This window comes from Tachypleus tridentatus, chromosome 10 (assembly GCF_004210375.1).
Source record: "Tachypleus tridentatus isolate NWPU-2018 chromosome 10, ASM421037v1, whole genome shotgun sequence".
NCBI classification, from domain to species: Eukaryota; Metazoa; Arthropoda; class Merostomata; order Xiphosura; family Limulidae; genus Tachypleus; species Tachypleus tridentatus.
The window spans coordinates 79,699,683-79,723,785 of record NC_134834.1 but is presented as its reverse complement, the minus strand read 5'-3'; the positions used below and the strand labels follow the sequence as shown (position 1 = coordinate 79,723,785).

At 34.4% G+C, this 24,103-nt stretch overlaps 1 protein-coding gene across 11 annotated transcripts in view; it reads left to right on the top strand.

Moving 5' to 3' along the window:
• LOC143229673 (uncharacterized) overlaps positions 1 to 24,103 on the top strand; it is a 70,428-nt gene that overhangs the window by 8,334 nt on the left and 37,991 nt on the right. For 4 of the 11 annotated variants that reach the window (XM_076462345.1, XM_076462348.1, XM_076462346.1 and 1 more), the window contains exons 2-3: positions 7,869 to 7,944; positions 15,941 to 16,329. In XM_076462345.1, the coding sequence (XP_076318460.1) occupies positions 15,983 to 16,329 (347 nt within the window). In that variant the 5' untranslated portion in view covers positions 7,869 to 7,944; positions 15,941 to 15,982. Of the gene's footprint in view, positions 1 to 6,453; positions 7,432 to 7,868; positions 7,945 to 15,940; positions 16,330 to 22,746; positions 23,087 to 24,103 lie in introns of those variants that run through there. The other 7 variants (XM_076462349.1, XM_076462350.1, XM_076462352.1 and 4 more) reach the window with 5 other exon arrangements.

The following is a 24,103-nucleotide window of genomic DNA, read 5'->3' as shown; positions in this document are numbered from 1 at the left end:
TAACAGCCTAAGTACATACCCCTTGATCAAAGCCACATCCACGTATGTAATACTGTCAGTAATTACTCTGCTGTTATCATCATCTCTTCATTGAGGCTGTGCAAAAATCCTACACAATGCAAACAGCTTTAGCTGTAACCACACACTTTTTACAACACCAAATAACAAGGTGTGTATTATACACACAAGAAAACCTTCTTAATCATTGATAGATGTTAAATAAAGAGATTAATAAGGACATTTCGTGATGTATGCAGTATTTGCATTAGCTGCCTTTAAATATGAAGTGATAGAGTAGAATAGAAGGAAAGCAACTAGCCAAAAACACCCGTGGATTATTCTAATTAAATAGTAGGTTTTGACAGTCACTCTTTTAGCACACCTATAGTTTCAAGGTGCAGAGCACGGTTCTGTTTTCCAATGATAACAAGGTGGTGCAAACAACAGAACCTTGGATTCACAGTTCTAGTACCCATTATATAGTATGAACAAAATATTTTAAACTTACCTAACACAGTTCAGAAAGTCCAAACATTCAAATCTTTATTTTGCGAATCATACCAACATGCTTATAATCCGCCATATTAACATATTCCACTTCTAACTTAGAACTGTCAACAATATTGAGATTAACAAGTTAACAGAAGTGTTAATAAATAAAATGCTTTTTAAACTTTTTTTATTGCCTAAAGAAAAATCTTTCGTACGTAGATAAAGCAATCACGTGACTCTTGAATTACTACTTATTTCGCATCAATTGAATCACGCGTGAAAGTTTTGTTTAGTCTAAGCCTGCCATTAACTGGTAATGCGGTCTGCAACATTCGGGCTAGTAAGCACAAAAATAATTTGTTGTCATATTTAACTTCATGGTGGTAAGGTTTTTATCTATATATTTCATAATGTTGAAACTACAATCGTGCCACAACATATCTTGTTAGTGCTAACTTTTACGACGGAATGTGCCCTAACTAATAACAGTTAACAAAAAATAAGGTCCAGTATGGCCAGGTGGTTAAAACACTAGACTCGTAATCCGAGAATCTCGGGGTCGAATCCCCCTCACACCAAAAATGTTCGCTCTTTCAGCCGTGGGGACGTTATAAAGTGACTGTTAATCCCACTATTCTTTAGTAAAAGAGTAGAATTGGCGGTAGGTGGTGATGACTAGCTGTCTTCTCTCTAGTCTTACACTGCCAAATTAGGGATGGCTAGCGCAGATAACCCTCGAGTATGGGCCTGGCATGGCCAAACGCGTAAGGCGTGCGACTCGTAATCCGAGGGTCGCGGGTTCGCGCCCCGTCGCGCTAAACATGCTCGCCCTCCCAGCCGTGGGGGTGTATAATGTTACGGTCAATCCCACTATTCGTTGGTAAAAGAGTAGCCCAAGAGTTGGCGGTGGGTGGTGATGACTAGCTGCCTTCCCTCTAGTCTTACACTGCTAAATTAGGGACGGCTAGCACAGATAGCCCTCGAGTAGCTTTGTGCGAAATTCCAAAACAAACAAACAAACCCTCGAGTATATTTGCGCGAAATTCAAAACAAAACCAAAAAATAACTAATTATAAAAATAAGTAAGATAAAACCTTCTGACGTCGTTACATTATGTTTGACTGAAGACAATATAAAGTAATTTTAAGATATGGCATGCTAAGGTCCAGTTAAAAATAGTTTGATTTTTCTAATTGGGTAATCCCGCATAGAATGACTTATCTGCTGTCGGCCAAACTATAATCTGGCATTCGACAGCACGTTATAATAGTTTAATAGAGGAATCGATAATTTCCTGCAAGTTAAAGGCTCAGTTTAAGTTTTTACTTTTTCACAAAAGTGAGAGTGTACAGTGTCAGCATTAAAAACCAAATAGTATTTTTATATCTCATACATGTTTCTTCTACCTGTATTTGCATACTTTAAAACTATCTGTGATAGATGAAACCAAAGGCTGTCCTATTGATGATATGTCAGAATAAAGAAAGACAGAATATTAACAGAAACAAGATTTTAAATTGCAAGATTATATCAACAATCAGCTGGAGTATCCGTGCACTGAAGTTATATAAATCCTTGATTAATAAAATATTATTTTAGTACATGAAAAGTTACTCCCTTATATGTAATTGTAAAAGAAAAAAAAACACCACAAAAACGTCGATAAAAACTGCAAAGCACAAAATGTGAAATCGCAAATTTGGATGCATTCCTGCATGGACCCAACAAATCTCCAAGCCATATTTGGTGAATATTTATACACACTCTGAGAAGTAGTTACATAGGCATACACGATAAACAGTACTACTATATTTATCTAGATTATACCTTAAATATAGTAAAGCATAGTGTAGTATTAATAGTAGTATAATATTTTGATATACCATTTTTTATTCTTCTTTTAAAGGCTTGTAGTGTCCTATTTTCGCAGTGTTATTAGTAATGTATTACACATTTGATTACCAATACCTTTAGAATAGCCTGTTTAACTTAGAATCAGTTGGATTCTAAAATAAGTGACAAACCTATAATATACATCAAACGTATAGAAAAACTTGTTTTAAAGAATTATGTTGTCTGCTATTCTTTTTGTAATAATAGTGATTCTGTCACCTTTTTTGTTAACACACTTAAAACTCATTTGATGTGATGTTTTAAACATTTATTTCAATGGTAGAAGTAACCAAATGATTGAAAATTGCATAGTTCCAATGAGCATTATTATTCGAGCGTGCAGTATAAATAAATTACATAGACTGGTTTAGCTTGCTTTAAATATGTCAAACAGAACGAATTTGCATCTCGAATACAAACTCCTTTGTGTCAGTCTATGTTAAAGTATACCAAATAATTATCTGTAGTACATTTAAAGGTAAGATAAAAAGAAAAATTTCACAGCCTGGTTGCCTTCACCGAAGATAGCTGTCTTTTTGAAAAACCTGTTCATTTCTTAACATAAGACAAAAACAGCATAAAAGATATTACCGTCGGTATTCCTGTAACAGGTAGAGGCTCGTGACTACCTTAAAACATGGAGTGTTTCTAATCCTTTGTATTGAGTCACATTTAGGTCACACGTTGTTGTAGAATTGCTCGTTTATAAATTACTTTAATATTTAGTATCTGATGGATATGTGCGTTTTGTCCTTTGTTTATTTGTTTCAAGTTGCCAGTTGACGGACAGATTGGATTGAAATTATGCAAAAAGTGTCATTTTAAATATCCGATGAATAGCATATTTCTGAAGTTCATTGTCTTCGATGAAACTTAATAAACATTAATTACAATATTATTAGAAGTACATGCTTATCTATGACCTAACTTTCAAACACCATATACAGCATAAATATTCGCAAAATTTTTCTGAGAGTTTCCTGAATGAATGTTATGCTGAATTCTGGTGAACGTATACGTCCACTGAAAGGTCCTAATGAAGAAGAAAAGTATTTTTATTTGTTTGTTTTTGGGCTACACGAGAGCTATTTGCGCTAGCCGTCACTAATTTAGCAATGAGTAACTAGAGGTAAGGTCACCACCATTCATCGCCAACTCTTGGGATCTAGTCTTTTCTCAGCGAATATTGGGATTCACCGAAACATTATAACGTCCCCACGATGGAAGGGGCAAGCACGTTTGGTGTCACGGGCATTTGAACCTACGACACTTAGATTACGAGTCCAGCGTTCTAACCACCTGGCCATGCCTGGCCGAAAGATTTTAAAATAGTAATGTGTTGCCCTTACCGACTTAAAAATATAAATTTATCACTTATGTATGTTATAATACTTTGACATGAAGACATCATGAAATAAGGTCTGACATGACCTAGTGGTTATGACGCTCGACTCAAAATTTACCGTCACGGTTTCAAATACCATCATTGAAGATACTTGCTCTTTCAGCTGTGAGGACGTTCTTATGTGTCGGTCCATCCTGTTATTCGATTAGAGTGACCCAATATTTGGTGGAGAGCGGCGTTTACTAGCTGTCTTTCCTCTAGCCAATTACTTCTAATGCACATATTCTTTGAGTAACTTTGCGCGAAATTCAACAAATAAACAAAAGCAAAGTAAACATCGTATAATATAGTGTAGGAATAAATCATTATTCGTTCAAGTTTACATTTTTAATACAGTTTTTTTTTGCGTAGTTAAAAGTTTTACACAAACAGGATATGTCAAAGGTTTATCTGCAATGATTTGACCTTTAGTAAAATTCATACACGTTCTAGGTTCAGCTTAATAGTGTTTTCCACAGTCATTTAATTTGCTGCATAAATTCATTAAAGTGTTTTGAATGATCTTCCTAACACGTTTTCCGTATATAAAATTAATAACGTAACATCCCGAATGTTATAGTTAAGGTCAGAATTTAAAAACAGTTGTAAGCAAAACTAGCTTCTGACCAGATTTGCATTTTTGGTCATTTCTCTGATTTGGTTTGTTTTGAATTTTGCGCAAAGTTACTCAAGGGATATCTACGCAAAGCTACTCGAGGGATATCTGCGCTAGCCGTCCCTAATTTGGCAGTGTAAGACAAGAGGGAAGACAGCTAGTCATCACCACCCACCGTCAACTCTTGGGCTACTCTTTTACCAACGAATAGTGGAATTGACCGTCACATTATAACACCTCACGGCTGAAAGGACGAGCATGTTTGGTGTGACGGGTATTCAAACCCGCGACCCTCGGATTACGAGTCGAATGCCTTAACCACCTGACCACAATTCTTATGCTAACAGATAAAATTTGGAAGGCGAACTTTGGATGGCCTGGGATATTCATTGCATAAAACGCGACCAGAAGGATACCTAGGTGCAATGGGAGTCTTGGAGAGAGTTTGTAGAGTCACTTTGTAATTTGTCTTCCTGTCTCCGCTTCCGATCGCGTGTAAGCCACTCTTGTAACTGTGTTTATACCGCCTTTCCTAAGCTAACCAAACCAAATTTGGCACACGTGCCTGCCTTCTTCTAGCGGGCGTCCCAACAAGCTTTTTATTTTAGGTAGCTATTGAAGTAACTGGGATTAATTATGGAGCATGACAGGTGCAATTGGGCCTGTGAACGCCACAGATATTTTGTGATCGTTAGTTTAATTATTGGACCGAATCTGGAGGATAAACATTAGTGAGACATATGATTATGTTAGTTTTCATTATACACTTAGCTCTTTGTCCTTGGTGAATATATTCTTAAATTGTTATAATTAATTATTTTATTTTAATGTTTTGAAGTTAAGATTCAGAGAACAATCTAAGTGAGTACGAAAGCTAAGATAATTTCAAAAGAAATTAAAATAATTTAATTTTAAATTGTCAAAATTTAACCACAGTACAGAATATATATTTTATATAGGGAGGTAGATGTTTAAAACACAGATACGTTATAAGTGTAACTGGGTGCTTAGAGCGTGAAATGTGGATAGGTGCGTAGGATGTAGATGCTTGGAATACATTTATGTGTTTAACATGTACATGATCATTTAACATATAGATAGATGACTAAGGTGTAAATTGCTTGTTTTGGAATTTTGCGCAAAGCTTCACGAGGGCTATTTGCGCTAGCCGTTCCTGCTTTAGCAGTGTAAGACTAGAGGGAAGACAGCTAGTCATCACCACCCACCGTCAACTCTTGGGCTACTCTTTTACCAACGAATAGTGGGGTTGACCGTCACATTATAACTCCCCCCACGGCTGAAAGGGCCACCATAGTTGGTGCGACGAGAATTCGAACCCGCTACTTTCAGATTACGTGACGAACGCCTTAACTCACCTGGCCATGCCAGGCCATAAGGTGTAAATAGGTTATCAAAATATAGATACATGTCTAAGATATAAATAGGTTATCAAAATGTAGATAGATTTCTAAGGTGTAAAAAATATAGGAATATGTCTAAAATAAAAATAGGTTATCAAAATATAGATAAGTGTTTAAACATCAGGTAGAGCTTCTAGTGTAGATAAACTTTCAAGACGGAGATTCGTAAAGGAATAGACACCTAGGTTACAGGAATTTTAAAAACAAAAATAAACTGTGAAAGTTTAGGTGTCTGTTTATAGAGTAAAGCCACATTCAGCTATTTCTTGTGTCCATCGCTGGAAATCGAACTCCCCATTTTAGCGTTCTAAGTCCGTATACTTGCAGTTACCCCTCCAGCGGATAACGGTGAAATAGAGAGAGAACACAAATGCATTATGTATGATATGTAACATCAGTTAGGTTACTCCTCAAAACAAATTCAGTAAAAAAATTAGTTAATTTCATAGACGTCAACATTTTGCTTCACGATGTTTGAAAATTATGGCGTTTCCTAACGTTCGCGAAACAAACAGGGCATTGTTTATCGTTGCTAAGATACAGGAGAAAGCTGTATGTTTTGTTTATCGTTGCTAAGATACAGGCGAAAGCTGTATGTTTCGCAAATAATGCTGTTTTCATCGCATTAACGCTAGTGTCGAGGGCTTATGACATGAACGCAGTGAGATATCCCCTTGCGCTTAAAAACAAACTCAATATTGGTTGAACATATGCCCTCATTCAGTATATTAGGGTACGCACGCGCGTTAATAGCTTCATCAATAATATTATTGCAGATTTCCAATAAATTGGGCTAAACAAAAAGTTTGGTTTGATTTGTTTGCTTGTATTTATAATTTCGCGCAAAGCTACACGAGAGTTATCTGCACTAACCCTAATTTAGCAGTGAAAGACTAGAGGGAAGGCAGCTAGTCATCATAACCCACCGCCAACTGTTGGGCTACTCCTTTACCAACGAATAATGGAATTGACTGTCACATAATAACGCCTCCACGGTTGAAAGGGCGAGCATGTTCCCTCACATTATGAGCCAAGCTCCTTAGCCAACTGGCCATGTCGATCCACACACATCAGAGTCTAACGTCTAAATTAAGTTTGTTTGTTTGTTATTGTTTGTTTTGAATTTCGCGCAAAGCTACTCGAGGGCTATCTGCACTAACCATCCCTAATTTAGCAGTGAAACAGTGAAAGACTAGAGGGAAGGCAGCTAGTCATCATCACCCACCGCCAACTGTTGGGCTACTCCTTTGCCAACGAATAATGGAATTGACTGTCACATAATAACGCCTCCACGGTTGAAAGGGCGAGCATGTTCCCTCACATTATGAGCCAAGCTCCTTAGCCAACTGGCCATGTCGATCCACACACATCAGAGTCTAACGTCTAAATTAAGTTTGTTTGTTTGTTATCGTTTGTTTTGAATTTCGCGTAAAGCTACTCGAGGGCTATCTGCGCTAGCCGTCCCTAATTTAGCAGTGAAAGACTAGAGGGAAGGCGGCTAGTTATCACCACCCACGGCCAACTCTTGGGCTAATTTTTTACCAGCAAATAGTGGGATTGACCGTATATTATAACACCTCCACGGCTGAAAGGGCGAGCATGTTTGATGGGACGGGCTCAGATTGGTAAGATTAACAATGCGTTTATAATTTATTTCTGATTTCATTAAAGTGGTGGCATAAAATGATAATTACTGTTGGATTATCATTATGGTTGTTCTTTTTGTTATCTGTAACCTTGAAAATTTGCTGTTAACTATGCTTGTTTAATTATAACTCATAATGCTCTATCTTATCTTCATATCTGAGCTTTGTCAAAGAGAAAAACTAATAATTCTCAGTATCAGCATTATGCTTTAAGTTATAATTCCCTTAATCCATCAAGTATTGTTAAGATAAGTACTGTCACTAGTATTGACAAAATCACTAACATACCGACCTCAAAAACGTAAGGTTAGGATCTGAAAGGCTAGTGAACTTTTGATGATCCAACCAAATTAATTATTGCAAAAACAGAAATTTTAATTCTTTTTAATGCTTTGCTAATTTTGTGTTTTATTCAGGAACTTGGCGTAGCTTTAGAGTTAGCGATCCTGGTCTGTTGATATCCGAAGTACAAGAGTAGCCAACGAATTGACGGTGGGTGTTTTTAACTAGTTACCTTAAAAAATTTTATAACTTACAAAGATAAGTAAAAATTCGAACTAACTTAAGAGAATGTTAGCCCTAAAGACCATTATTAATGTAAGTTCATTTCACAGCCAAGTGCTAGCTCGAAAGTTCACTCGTGACGCTTTCATACAGGAGATCTAGCTTTGAATCGTGACTGCAGAGAAACGTTCACAGTATGTTTTGTAGCTTTGCGCCAGGAATAAACAAAGGAAAAAATGTATAAATGATAATGTACATTTTATTCAATGTACACACGCTCTTTATTTGCTATAATTAGAGAAATCAGTGAAAAATAGTGTTATCAAGTCATTAACAAAATGTTTGGTTTGGTTTTTTTGGAATTTCGCAGAAAGCTACTCGAAGGCCATCTGTGCTAGCCGTCCCTAATTTAGCAGTGTAAAACTAGAGGGAAGGCAGCTAGTCATCACAACCCACCGCCAACTCTTGGGCTACTCTTTTATCAACGAATAGTGGGATTGACCGTCACGTTAATACGCCCCCACGGCTGGGAGGGCGAGCATGTTTGGCGCGACGCGGGCGCGAACCCGCGAATTACGAGTCGCACGCCTTACGCGCTAAGCCATGCCAGGCCTTAACAAAATGTTACAGTATACTATTACTGGTACATTAACATATTTTCTTTTGACACTTTGTTTTTAGTGCCCCCTGAGCTTAGGTTGTAATTAGGTTAAATTAATTGGTTATTATTGACAGTTCATGCAGTTTCTGCTGTTCATATTTTATCCTTGTTTTTCGACACGTTTCATTGTGGAAAAGGACCTCTGAAGATTGCATTTCACAGCAGTTAGTGTTAAATTAAGTCACATTACAATTTCAACATTTTGAAAGCTTTCTTTTATACCTAAACTTTTTTAAAATCTCGTATAAATTTATGAAAAACTTCTGTTTTTGTTTTGTTGAAGTTACTGGAAAAATGGGAAGAATTCACACGGAAAAATATCTTCTAGGTCATCACAATAAACTTGAAGTTATAAGTAGCTTCTATAACTTTAGTGTTGAGCAGAAAATGTTGTAAAAATACTAGATATTGCTTGAAATGTGACGTATATTGGTTGGCAGTATATAATATTGTGGAAATTTATTCCATTTAGGGTATCAAGTGTTTCAGTTTGAAAATGAATTTCAGCTGCCTGATGATTTCTTCATCGTTGACGTCACCAGTTAATCTATTTCTCTGCTTAATTCTCAACGTCTGTTTGATATGTGTGGGTGCCCAAAAAATCCACTGTTATCAGTTTATAATCAATAAACTTACATTTTTGTTCTCTTGCATACTGTCTAAAACTTATAAAATGAAACAGTAGTGTTCAATTCTCTCTTGACTCTTTGCAAGTAGATCCTTGTTACATTGTATTGGTTCAAAGTTACATCCCAAATACACATTATAATTGTGAATATCTCGGAATATCTCGATGACGACAAGACATAAGGAAATAAAAACAGTTGCATAGGTTCCATAAAACTCACGTAAGTACATCGATTTCTATAAAACTTTGAATGCACACTTAGAGCTTCCTTGGGTGAGTGATGTGTGGATTAGAGCTCGAGCCTGACCCTTCCATGCTTCCCTGTGTGGATTAGAGCTCGAGCCTGACCCTTCCATACTTCCCTGTGTGGATTAGAGCTCGACCCTTCCATGCTTCCCTGTGTGGATTAATATTTGTCTGTTTTTGACCTATCTCAACCGGCTGCAAACTGGCACACACCGTTAGAGCTGTCGTACTATCGTACCGATCATATTAAACTTTGAAGACATATTTACGACATCTAGTGGAATGACGTATAGAGGGTCGGTACTTGTACTTGCTCGTTTACATCAATTTCCATGAATTTGACGTGTGTTTCATGTAATGATAAAAAGTGTGTGTGTTAGGGAGATAAACCTAATTTACGACTTTTTTTCTTTACCTTTAACACTAACGACATATATATTAACAAGTGTAAAGTCCACTGTTAATCTTATCATTACATTCGAATAATTAAGTACGGGTAATTATAACAAAAACTACTTGAGTGGCTATCATTATGTCAACACAACAAATTATGAATGATTGTTTACTTATTCCGACACAAAGGCTTAGAATTTAACGTGCCGAGCTGTGGTTTCAGTTAGTACATGATTGGCTTTCCGTTTTCGCAGAAAAAAAAAGTTTGCTTTTTTGGGAGGTTGTGAGTGTACTATAAGAAAGGCAGTAAACTATTTGATAACAGTAACTTCAGAGTTGTTCTCCCTCTAGCCTTATGAGTTCCAAAGAGGGACTTCTTTTAGGAATAGCTTTTGAGTAGAATTGGACAAATACACAAACAATTATTTCAACACCTGTGTCAAAAGTTTAATGTCCACCGTTCAGACTATCAATGTCTTTCTTTTCAATTTCAGTATTGTCATGAAACTACTAATATAAGGATATTTTTAGCTTTTACATTTTGTTAAAACTTTGGATTTACAACTATAAATGTTAGGAATACGATTTTCTACTTCACATTATCTAAAAATATTCAAGTCCACTTTATGTAATCTGAAAAGATAACTTAATAAAGGGAAAGATCGTTGGTTAATTTAAATATAGAAATAAACTATCCCCCTCCCCCACTGGTTCAACGGTAATTCTGCTGGCTTATGGTGCTAAATAAGGTTTTAGGTTTCGATAACTGCATTAGTAGTGCATTAATAGCTCCTTGAGTATCTTGCACTTAACAAAAAACCATGTAAATTTAACAAATACGGCAGCTTCTAAACTGGTTGACCAAGTAGTTAAGGCACTCGACTCGTAATCGGTGGGTCGCGGGTTCGAATTCCCGTCACACCAAATATGCTCTCCCTTTCAGCCGCGGGGGCGTTATAATTTTACAATCAATCCCACTATTCATATGCAAAAACGGCTCGTTTGGGTTGAGAAAATATTTTACGTAAAAGAGCAAACAACGTTACGACCTTTTTCGGTCATCGTCAGGTTCACAAAGACCGAAGAAAGACGATGACCGAAGAAGGTCGAAACATTGTTCGCTCTTCTACGTAAAATATTTTCTCAACCCAAACGAGCCGTTTTTGCATATATATTTCTCTACAAGTGGGTTTTCTCGACATCACTGAATCCCACTATTCGTTGATAAAAGAGTAGCCCAAGAGTTTGCGGTGGGTGGTTATGACTAGCTGCCTTCCCTCTAGTTTTACACTGCTAAATTAAAGATGGCTAGCGCAGATAGCTCTCTTGTATCATTGCGCGAAATTCAAACTAAACTGGTTACAATGCGCGTGCTTTAACTTCCTATATTTTATCTTTAAATTTTACGATTAACCGAAGTTTAAATTACTGTAGTTACAAAACATTCTTGATATGTTTTTGTTTTCTAGTGAATAGCCTATTATAAACAATGAGGAAGCTGATTGATCGATTTACTTTATAATGTCATTCTTTTAAGTTCTTCAGCCAGCTGAAAATAAAAAATCCATTATTGAATATTTAATCGAAATAAATCTTTTCTAAGTTTTAAAATTCTTGGAGATATGTATATGTGAGTGTAAGAAACATGACCTGTTTTTTCTTTCTGTAAAACTGACTACTGATATTTTAATTGCTTGAATTAACAAACATGCATTAGTAATTCAAAGGTTTTTTTATAATAATTATTGATAATTCCAGAACTATTCTACTAAGTAGTGATAATAAAGTTACGATAGTGAGTAGTATTTGTATTAATATTTAGTATTTATCAAATGATACTATAGGATAATAAATGATCTAAGTTAAACCAGAGATTGATTTGGTTTGCTTGTTTTAGCGCCAAGCCACATGGGACTACTTGCTGTGCCCACTTAGTTTATAATAGTGGTTAGTTTATGTAGGGTTATAATTTAGTTTGATAAAAATATTACTATGCCACTAGATAATAACTGTAAGGTTATGTTTTTGATTAATAACATGAGTATTATACAAGTAGTAGATATTTGTAAAGTTGAAGCGCTGGTTGACAACTGAAAGGTTATAGGGCTATATAATAATTATGTTGAATAACTACTGATTAATTAACATGACGCTACGCCAAAGATTAACTTGGTTTCTAAGAATAAAGTATTGGTTACTAATTGTAAGATTAAAAAACACTTTTTAAAATTTAAGATTTTATCCAAACTGATATTTATTAAGTTAAACTAGTATTTGACAAGTGTAAGGATATACTATTGGTTAAACTCTGGAAGGTTATGATACACCATTAAAAGTGTATAATGGAACTACAAGTTGGAATTGTAATTTTAAGCTGTTGGATAGTAATTGTGAGGTTATTTTACAGGTTGATAAATGTAAGGTATATTATTGATCAATAAATCAAAGTTTATACTAATGGTTAATAACTATAATGTATGCCACTGATTGACAACTTTAAAGCTCTACTTCAGGTTGATAACTTTTAACTTGTGAAGTTATACTAATGGATAATAACGGTAAGGTATTCTTGATGACGAAAAATTAAACCAATATAAAGGAACACCTTTATACCTACACTAATTAATAATTTAACATCCACCTGCAACGCCCCCTACATTTCCGTATGCGTTTATGCTCTCTTCCCTAAGGCACGTGTCCGTCAACGGTCACATTCAAACTCTCTCTTTCTTAACCTGAAGAAAGTGTTAATACCCGTACCAGCCGTTCTGAGACACACCTGTAAGGCATATTACTGATTAATATTTACATACTTGAAAATTTAGTCCACGTGAACGTTAGACACTTTACGTATTGAAATATTCAATTACAAAAAATATTAGACGGTTATAGAATTGAAAACAATTTTGTTTTATTTCATAACTTTATACCTTTTTTTTTATCACTATTCCAGCTAATTTAATAAATCGAATAACATTTTAAACTAGTGAGACACTTACTATTAATAGTAAAACCCGGATTTTGTGAAATAGGCGTGCTGGAAACTTATTGTGTGACAGAGGTTATACAGTTGAGTAATTATTTGTAAAGGGTAAAACAAAAGCCTAGTCACAACAAAGGTTACATACAACCTTCTTTATCACGGAAGCGAATAATGTGCCAAAATCCTTGAAAAAGTGGACACAGTTTTGTGTGATCACAGTCCACTTAAACATTAAATCTGGATATTTTTCTTTTTAACTTTGTTTAATGCAAACTGGAGTTTATTTTGAGATATATCTATAAACGTAACTAAAATCACGACCTATATCTTCAGAATGTGACTTTCTTAGCCCAGTATCTCGCTATTACAACTCCCTTAGGAACTATCGATATGATACAAATTCCCTATTCCAATTAAATCTAAATTGGAACACTGTCGTTTGTAAATAAAACATTAATACACATATTTAGAAAATTCATATTATATTAAAATAATATCAAATATATCGATAGTTCCTGATGGAGCTGTAATAGAAAAATATTGAGCTAATTTGTGACATTCTGGAGATATAGGTCGTGAATTTACTTATGTTTATAAAGATATCTCATAATAAACTCCATTTTGTGTTAAACAAAATTAAGATCAATAATTTCTTCGGCCATCTGTTAACCCACTTTCACACCCACCTTTTGATCGTTCTAAGACACCAGTAGTCTAAATAGCTTCAGTGAAAGGACAGAACATAACAGAAGATGTCATGGTAGAATTTTCTAAAACATGTTTTGAGTGACTTAGAAAAATTTCATAATTACACAACCAACACCGGTTTATCTTTTCATTGAAAGTTAGGAATAAAGTAAGAGTAGATTAGTACTATCTCCATGGCCACAGAGAGGTTTTTTTGAAAGAAAGGTCAAATTATACTCGACTAGCATCGTATTTGTTTATTGTTAGGAGACTTTTCAATACTAACTTACAACCATATGTTAGTAACCACAAATATACATAATAGGTTGACTCTGTTGTGCCCATTGTGTGTATGGAGCCAAAAAGATTAATTATATGACCTAATGGTTATTGCTGAGCCACAGAGAAGCGTGGGTTCTAGAATATTTCATTTACTGAAAGGCAAACCCACCATGAAGATAAATCAGAGTAATCTTTTGTAGAGAAATTTGTTAGTCTCTAATAGCTAGAACAAAATATAACTGTCATTAATCAAGGTTAAAGGTTAAAGATCATTTAACAGCAGTGTTGTTAAGTAATTAATTACAGTATATTCAGGTCTTCCTTGAGAGAGACTTTTTTTCTGTAACAACTTTCTCTCTATTTTAAATGTATTACAATGGACTGTTTTCATTATACTGTCCATAAAAAATTTGGACTATAATTTAGAACTTGTTTGACAAGCAGATTTTTGAAAGAAGCCGTGACCAATATGATTTCAAAACTTTAATAACATGATGTTATCAAAACAATCGAGCCACTAGGAAGTTGAACATGGTTTAGTACAACTTTTTTTATTTAGCTTAAGACGAATGGAATGTAAGCTGAGTATGATGAAATAAGGGTAATCCTATCCATGACGTGTTAGGTCAACCATGGAACCCTGGGATTAATTATATTCAAGTATTTAATATATGAGCTCAAGGTGGCACAGGCTTCACAAGTATGCATAAAGTATCTTTACCGACTATAGTATATTTTGTCGAGGAGTGTTAACTACAGTTGTTTCGTCAGTATCGACAGAGGTCAAGTGTGATGGTATCCACAAGTACACTAAATTAAATTGGAAATTGTTTGTCGTTGTCGTCATCATTACGTTATGTGAATGAATTTCAGACAATAAATCCAAGTAGGATTTTTGTTTTGTCGTCTTGGAGAGCATGTCGTGCAATTTGGGATGCACAGGACCAGAAACAACGTTTTGGTCACTGCAGAGATCATTCACCCTTATAAAGGAAGCAGATGATTTAAACCTGCCATAAAAATATTCCCACACCATTATATCTCTTTCAGTTGCTTGCTTTTTTTTTTTTTTAATAATGTGATCAAAGTAAAAGGCTTCATATGGTTTTCTCCATATTTCAAATTTACCATTACTAGAGAAAACGATGAAATATATTTTATCACACCACATCACATGCTCCAAGTCATTTATGATTCACAGTTTTTGCTCGTAAGTGTCACTGAGGTTGTATCTTATTATTTAGATCTGAGATTAACTGCTTTCCTGTTGTGTGTTGACTGTCTACTGTTTGACAATTTTTAATGTCCTTTGCATAGTACAGTCGAATCCTGACCGCTGTTAAACGAATTACTCAATTGAAAGACAGTCTAATGCCCGTAGCGCTTTATAAGCCTTTCAAATTGCCTTTTACCTATTATATCACCAGGTGTTATATCACCAGGTTGCGCTTTACAAGCCTATCAAATTGTCTTTTACCCATTGTTATATCACCAGGTTGCGCTTTACAAGCCTATCAAATTGTCTTTTACCCATTGTTATATCACCAGGTTGCGATTTACAAGCATGCCAAATTGCTATATCACTAGAATTAGTCAATTTTTTTTCCTAATGGAAGTAATATTTTCTTCTAATAGTGATGTCATTGAATGTCTTGTCAATGAAATGGATTTATTAACGCCACGAGATGAACATACGTTTGAAAGCCAGAAAAATCATTGTTTTTAGTTCTTCTCCTACAGACTAACCATTACATTTATTTGACTGCACTTGTAGGACTCAAGTGATTGCCTGGTCGGTTATGTGCATTTCATAATAAAATGACCAGTCAGTAATCAAGGTACGTATACTAGGGTAAGTAATAAGTTCTACTCTGATGGATCTGATCAGTTTATAGTAGCTAAATTTAAAAGTGGCTGTATGACTTAAGTCATTATAAAATGTCAGTGTTTACATTTTGTAAACTATATTTTTATTTGTTATTACTTTAACGAGTTTATGTTTTATGTGATGTTTATTATTATTATTACAGTAGATAGCCCAGTGTGGTTTTGCTATAAGAAAGCACGCTTATTATCATTATGACTATTCCAATTTCTTTTACAGTCTTAAAATTAAGTAGGAAGTAAGTAACAAAGGATACGAAGGATGCCAAAAGCGCCCTTACATAGCGCCCTAGAGGCGGCTAAGAAAGGAGATTTACAACGACTTCAAATGCTTCGCAAGAAACATCAACTGGCACCTCATATCCAAGATGCTTTTGGTGCCTCATGTATTCATTTTGCAGCACGTGGTGGTCATCTCAAAGTGTTGGAATTTTTAGTGAAGAAATGTGGAATGAAAGCAAACACCCGATCGTTTGTTGGTGCCACACCAGCACATGACGCCGCGGCCATGGGGAAACTGAACGCCCTTGTGTGGCTACTGAAACACACTGACAGTACTTTGTGGGATAGGGACAATGAAGGAGCCACTGTGATGCACGTTGCTGCAAGGTGAGTCAGAAGTGTAACTGTATGCCTTTACAAAAACATATTGACCATTATCAGAAATATGTCAGACCGCTATAACACAAAATAGTATTTTTCTTTTCGCTGGTGTTTCATATGATCTAAGTTAGTGCGGTAACGTTTCAAAACAATAATTTATTCAATAATGAAAACATAGACTTCAGACAAAAAAATTATTATGCAATTCAAAGATCGATATATTTAAACACATTTTTGAAACCACTTTAAAAAATAAAATGTTACAGTTAAGATGAAACGAAGAGGGTATGTGGCACCTATCAGTGTGATGTGACAGAGGTTCATTAACCTGCATTTACCTTTTTTGTTAAACCGTTTGTTTATAACTTGATAACCTTCTTATTAACCACTTTCTAATTCTTAATTCAGTAGTCAAAGAAATGATTTAACTACTTCTCTTTTCGATTTAATTATACAAAATGCCAGTTAGGCCAACTTGATTTATGAAATAGTTAGATGATAATCCACTGTGGTAATTCAAGGATTTGTTTCTATTGTTTAGTGGGAACTCAATTCATGAAACCGTAAATCTTCAACTGATATAGAACTATAAGAATTATTCTTGTAATACAGTTAAATACATAAGTTAGTCACAACTTGGAAAGCACAATGCTAGTTCACAGAGAAAAAGCATTTTCTGTTTACTCCTAATGAGTGAATCCATTGTCTGGAAGTGCCATAATTGTCATCTTTATTCCAGGTACCATATACCGTATACAAATTATATTTATAATAAAACAAAGTTCATTATAAACCTTTTACTTCTTCGAGACATCTATCTTAATTGCTGTATTAAAAATAAAAATAGCTGTTTTTCACCAGCTTCAATAACTAAGAATTCTATTTTTCTATATTTTAATATTACTGTATTAGGTCAAAGCCCTGATATAATTTAATTTGAGGGATCTTAAATCGAAGAATTCCTTTATGATGTTCTTTTACTTGCTAGTTATTGATATATTGGCTCTTCTGTTGATTGCAATTGTAAGAAAAAACCTCCAAACAGGTTTAAGGACACTCTTGAAAGAGCGTTAAGTCTTACAACGCCAAAATCTGGGTGTCAGTTTTACTTTTCGGTGTACACAGAAGATAGCTCAATATGGATTTGCTCTAAAACAAATTTTGAAGTGATTTTTCACTGTGATAACACCCATTTCTTTGTTGTATCAAGGCATCTTTAGACGTAATCATTAAAATTGAACATTGGAGACAAAGTTAAAATTTGTATCTCTGAACGGCTGGTATGGGTATTGATACTTTTATTGATAAGCAGAGAACAACGTTTCGACCTTCCGAGGCCACAGTCAGGTTAAAAAAAAAAAAAAAAAGTTAAAATTTAACTACCATTTCAGCTTCACCTCCTTACGCGGAAATGATACTAACAGAAAGTTAATAAAATGAAAATTTATTGACATGAAAGGCAATTAACCAAATACATCGAGAAAAATTAAATTAAGTAAACAAGTTGTTTCTTTTTTTAATTTCACGTAAAGCCACACGAGGGCTCTCTGTGCTAGCTGTCCCTGATTTGCAGTGAAGACTAGGAGAAGGCAACAAGTCACAACCACCCACCTTTGAGCTACTCTTTACCAACGAGTCACAATATAATTATCCATTATCATGGATTGCTGCCAAACAAAATGAACATAGAGTTTAAATTGTAAAAACCACTTTACTAGAACTCTGCTCATCCCATTTTTTAAAGTCTGTTTAAGCCTTTCGGTTTCATTATCTCTCCCAGAAAGAGGGTTTTAAGCACTGACACATCTACTGAGACCATTTCGTATTACTATGTAATCCTTTTGGATGTAACATTCGCATCTGTACTTACAACCAGGTCACTAACATGATCTGTATTGTAGTGTCGTGTTTCGTCTGAATAGCATGTCCTAAGCTATTTGATATCAATTTTGAAGAGACTGTTTTTTTTAAACTATTATAAACAGTACTAGGTTCACGTAATCTTTCATAAGTTTCATAAATCTGCTACTCAAATACAAAATTTCGTCTTACCCTCCACCTGTTCAAACTCTGTCATGCAGTATTTCTCTCCTGATGTTATATGTAGCCTATATCCAAAATATAGTTTGAAACCTTTCACTTCCTGTTTAAGAGGATGTCAACTACAGAAATGCTGAAGCCTCTTAGAAAAAAAAAAGACTGAAAACAAATAAATATAGTTGAATAAACCCATACTATATTTTAGTTATTTATGCACCCTAGACGTATCGTGGCTAGGAAAGTAGCGCGCCCAGAGTGTAAACGCACGTTTCATGTTCACGTCTTCTTGCCACTAAAATGCGCTCCGCATTTTAGAACTGTGATTTCACTATACAATTGATCATGTATAGAGTTGGCTATGAGTGCTTACGACTAACTGCCTTCCCTCTAGTTTATAAGTTCAAAATTAAGAACAGCTATAAGCAGATATAGCCCTTGTATTATTCTGTAGCAAAATCTCAAACTAAGTATGAAAATAATACCAGCAGGTGAATACTATGAGAAATGTCTTTATATAAACTGATTATTTAGTGTAAAAATCTGTTAGTTAGTAGCTTCATCAAATTCATAATACAATAGTTGATGCTTTATAAAAGAATTCAACAATAAAATTTCTAAAAGCGGTGATGAATAAATAAAAACGTGCAGTCAACCAAATGCTTTGTATAATAATGTACATATAATATGATTGTGTAATGGGCCGTTTTTTCTTTATATCATGTGTTATTCCAATAAATATAATTACATTGTGTTTGTTTTTAAGCAAAAGAGACTAACTTCAATGTGTTTGTTACAAAAATGTTTGTGTTTCGCTGGAATAAGTGCAGCCAGCATAATAGAGTACTCAGGTTTGATAAGTAGCTGTAGAGATATTTTTACGCTGGATGCCACCATTCCTTCCAATATTAATGAGTGCAAGAAAAAAACGCTATCAAAGTGAGCGCTTTTTGCAGTTGTCACATTTGTGAGAAGTATTAAATGGAAGATATTCAATTCAAATCAATTTATTCAACACAGTACAATAAAATCATGCATATATATAATATAAACATGAATAACTATATATATATATATGTATGTACGTGTAAACCGAAAGAATCAAGAAACATATACTAAAACTCGTTCCTTTCTTTATGCATGTTTTTTTTCAACAGAAGTCCTGTTTTTCGTGAATTTCGCTCACGAAAAGAAAAACTTTTGTTCTTAACATTTTTTTCCTTAGATTGACCAATTTTTGTTGCTTTTCAAAATTTGTAGTACATACTGGTGGGATTTACACATCTTGATAAACGTTAAGAAAACACAATGTAATATATATGTGTATTAACCCTCAAGAAGCCGCAAAACATTCGTTTAAATAAAAATACATTCTTTTATATTTATATGGAGTGTAAAGATCGTTTTTTTTTTAACTTTTATCAGGATTGACTGTTCAGCACATACGAAGTATGACGGATTGATATGAAATTTTAGTCATTGCAAAAAAATGAACAATTTTCTTGTAAGGAACCCTTAAAAAGAACCCTTTCAATATATATAATGTTGTTGTTTTTATACGAGATACAGAACATGACAGACAGACATTGACTATTGTGTATACATAGATGAGTTGTTAACTATAAATAAAAATACAAACGTATGTGTTTAAGAAACAAACAGCACGAGTTTGTGGTGTGTTTACTTATTGTTAAATACAAAGCGACACAATATATGCATTGTGCCCACCAATGGTATCGAAACCCGATTTTGAGCGTTGTAAGCCCTCTGGTTTACTGCTGAGATACCAGGGTGCTTATTTTTATGTTATCATACAACTTGACACTCAGAAATGTATTTTATTATGTATTTTTATTCTTAAACATTACATAATGTAAACTGCCTTTTAGGGCGACTAGTAACGTGCGTAAAAGTATTATTATAACTCATTTTATGGATTAAATTTTATAGTATACATAATGTCAACACGGAAAACGAAAACGCATTATTAGCATAAAATATTTTTGCTTTGGTATAAGATATGGATACATGAATTAAAACATTAAAATTTAAATTCTACACAATTTCTTATCTTAATGTACATAGGTTAATTAACCGGTTTCAGCTCCAATAAATAAATATCTCAGTTACCATTTTTCTTATTTAGTTTTAATTATTATATGTCAGTAGTATTTTTCTATTCTACATGAAAAACGAGACCTATATAGGTATATAAGTTTTGTTGTTGTTGTTTTTAAATAAGAATGTGAAAAACATTTTTCAAATATTATTATCCATAGTTCTGTATCTCGTCACCAGATGGGAGGGCTAGTGGAAGTAATTTGCATCTACCATCACAAAACATGAAGACTTTTTATTTAACGTAATTAAAAAATAACACTTACTGTTAATTCTTTAAATAATAAGTTCACGTGATTATTGATAATGAACACACTTCTCTTCAAAATACATTTAAGCATTTTGAACTGATTTTACGATTTTATTACTTTATTCCACGCTAGTATTGCTTAAGTTTGGTTTGGTTTGAATTTCAAGCAAAACTACGCAAGGGCTATAGGAGCTAGCTGTCCCTAATTTAGCAGTGTAAGACTATAGGCAAGGCAGCTAGTTATCACCACCCACCGCCAACTCTTGGGTTACTCTTTTTGAAACGAATAGTGGGATTGACCATCATATTATAACGCCCCTACGGCTGAAAAGGCAGGCGAACATGTTTGGTGCGATGGGGATTCAAACCCGCGATCCTCAGATTACGAGTTGAGCGCCTTAACCACATGGCCATATCGGGACGAATTGCTTATGAGAACGATGGTCACAACTGTTTTGTTTTACGAATAATACTATATGATAACATATTTTATCAAAGAAATAAACAGGATTCTCTTGGATAATTAAATGTCAAAAGTGTGGTTTATAAATTAACACCCACACTGAAAGAATAGTGGTAACTTAAATTATTAACAGCAGAAGTTTGGCTTAAAGAAATGAGTAAGAAATAGCCGAAGAGTCTGTTTGTTTATTTTTGGATTTCGTGCAAAACTACACGAGAGTTATCTGCGCTAGCCATCCCTAATTTAACTGTATGAGACTAGAGGGAAGGAAGCTTGTCATCACCACCCACCGCCAACTCTTGGGTTACTCTTTTACCAACGAATATTGGGATTGACCATCATATTATAACACCCCTACGACTGAAAAGGCGAGCATATTTGGTACGACGGGGACTCAAGCCCGCGATCCTCAGATTACTATCGAGTGCCTTAACCACCTGGCCATGCTGGGCCTAGCTGAATAGAACTATTAGTATGTATAAATATTACTCAAGTATGTTGTTACATATAAATATGTACAACTCGCGTGTCTGATTGAACAACGTTAACTGTCACATGCACTTTATTTCTATATGATGTAATAAGGCGTAACTGTGTTTTCACAACGCTAGAAACCGTTTCGATACTCGTGGTGGATAGAGCATAAGTAGACCAATGTGTAGCTTTGGACTAAATTGCAAAGAAACAAACTGATTAATTAAATTTTAATTTTATATTTTAAAATAAGTGCATGAACGAGTTTCCCAAAGGTGAGATTTAAAACCTACGCTGTCCGATAATTAAAAAATCAGCTTAATCGATTTAAGAACCAAATACATATTTTGGGTGGATTTATCCATCTAAAAGCTGTGATGTTTTTCTATTACAACGTTTTTCTGACTTAATATTTAAGATATACTTATTTATAAAAAGTTTAATATGTGTAACACAAAGTAAATTTGATTAGCTTTTTATATCATATAAAAAATTAAAATGCAAAGAAGCGAATGTTTTAAACATCGGTGAAATACTTAACATGTTTTTAAAAAATAAACACATGGTCACATAAAACTTTGGCTTGGCAAAGCAAGCTAGATGAAAGAGTAGTTTCATTCTGACAAAATTTCAGTCGTAGGTTAGTTTGTGAACAGTGACCTCACTTTAAACTTCCAACAAAAATTTCTGTAGACATATAAAGTTCATGACCTCTCATACCTGTATTAAACTTTTCCAAAAAATCACGTTTTATTACTATATTACGCAGTCAGCCGTGTTAATGAAGCCTGGGTCAACCAAACGGAACTATAGACGATTCGTGCAAGTGCTTAGAGAGATGAATTTTGCAGGCGTGAGTACGATCATAGCCGGTACGTATTTTAACATCGAAAAATTGCATACACGAAAGCACATGGTTTGCACATGCTTGACTGCTCCCATTAGTTGATCCTTAGATTTAAGTTATGTCATTCTAAACATGCGTCATATAGCATAACGCATTCACCCAACATTTCGTATGGTTTAGTTCATCAGAAGTTCCGGGTTCATCATTATGATATGGTCAACGAAGGCTTTCTCATTGGTGTGGTATATGTTTAGATAAAGAGTTAGTTATATTAGTTTGTTAATAAAGTTTTGTCTGGCAGGTTGTAGTTTCCTTAACCCAACCTAAAACTACATACATACATTTATTTACACGATATCTGTTTCGTAGTCGACTTTCGAGTTCTGTCTTGGTAAAACAGTTTTGAGAAACACCACGCATTCTGTTGATAACGTGCATGTGCCTAGTTACGTGTCAAATTATAAGTCAGTGGCGTTAAAATAATAATAATCTGTTGAAATGATCTAACACTTACTAATTGCCCTGTTGTGTGGACATCCGTATCAGCATGGTCCACCTTTGAGTATAATTTCAAGTAAGTTAAACTTATGTTTCTTTCGTAATCAAGTCGGAAGGTAAATACAATGTGAACAATGAAAGGTAAGGTGTTCAGTTCTTTTAAGTTATAAGTTGTAATATACTGTCTTAATCCTGCGATTAACAAAATTTATATTTTCTATTATTCAAAAGGGTTGTAGAAACTCCCTTTAGGTCATTATTATTCTGGGTAGAAGTAAAAAACAACAACGTATAATAACGTATCAACCATACTACATATATCCAGAGCCGACGAGGCCTTTCATACCATAGTTTATGAGGTCGGCTGGTATACATTTGATAGACATGGTGATGGTTCAGACACTCTTTATATTACAAATTCCCTAGACAATAATTGTTACTATATTAAATAGGTGAAGGGTAATATTTTTTATCGTTTATTATTATATCACAATGCATCAGAATTATTGTCAGGAGTTTAACAATTTGTATGTCAAGCCTGATCCATAAACAGTAGAGCTGCAGGTTACTACTTTTATTTTCACTCTATACGTTTAGCTTTCTAAATTATTATTTTCTTACAAAAACGAACGATGATCATGAGACATGATACTGATGTAAAAAACTGAAAGAATCTAAATGATTGCAACATTACTAACTATAAGACTCTTATTCCTTTTGTCAGCCTGTCGAGAACGGCTTCACGCATTTTTTTTTTGCTATTTTTTTCTTTTGGTAACGCTCAGCAACATACGTCGTCACTTAGCAACAAACCTGATTGTTCTTTGGCTTATGTTCTTATGGTTTCTCTGTTGAATGCTTAATATTCGTGTTGATTTGTTAGACAGACTTTTGTAATAAAATAAAATAACAAAATGAAAAGTTGAATGTAAAATATTGGTGCAAAACTCGCCGTATTAAATAAGTATCGTCATAAAACAAAAAATCATTTCTACTAAAAGCCCTAAAAGGTTGCAAGTGACAATGAAATCTTTAATATATAGGTTAGGTTGGAAGAACAAGTAATACGTTCCTCAAAGGCTCGAGGACATGA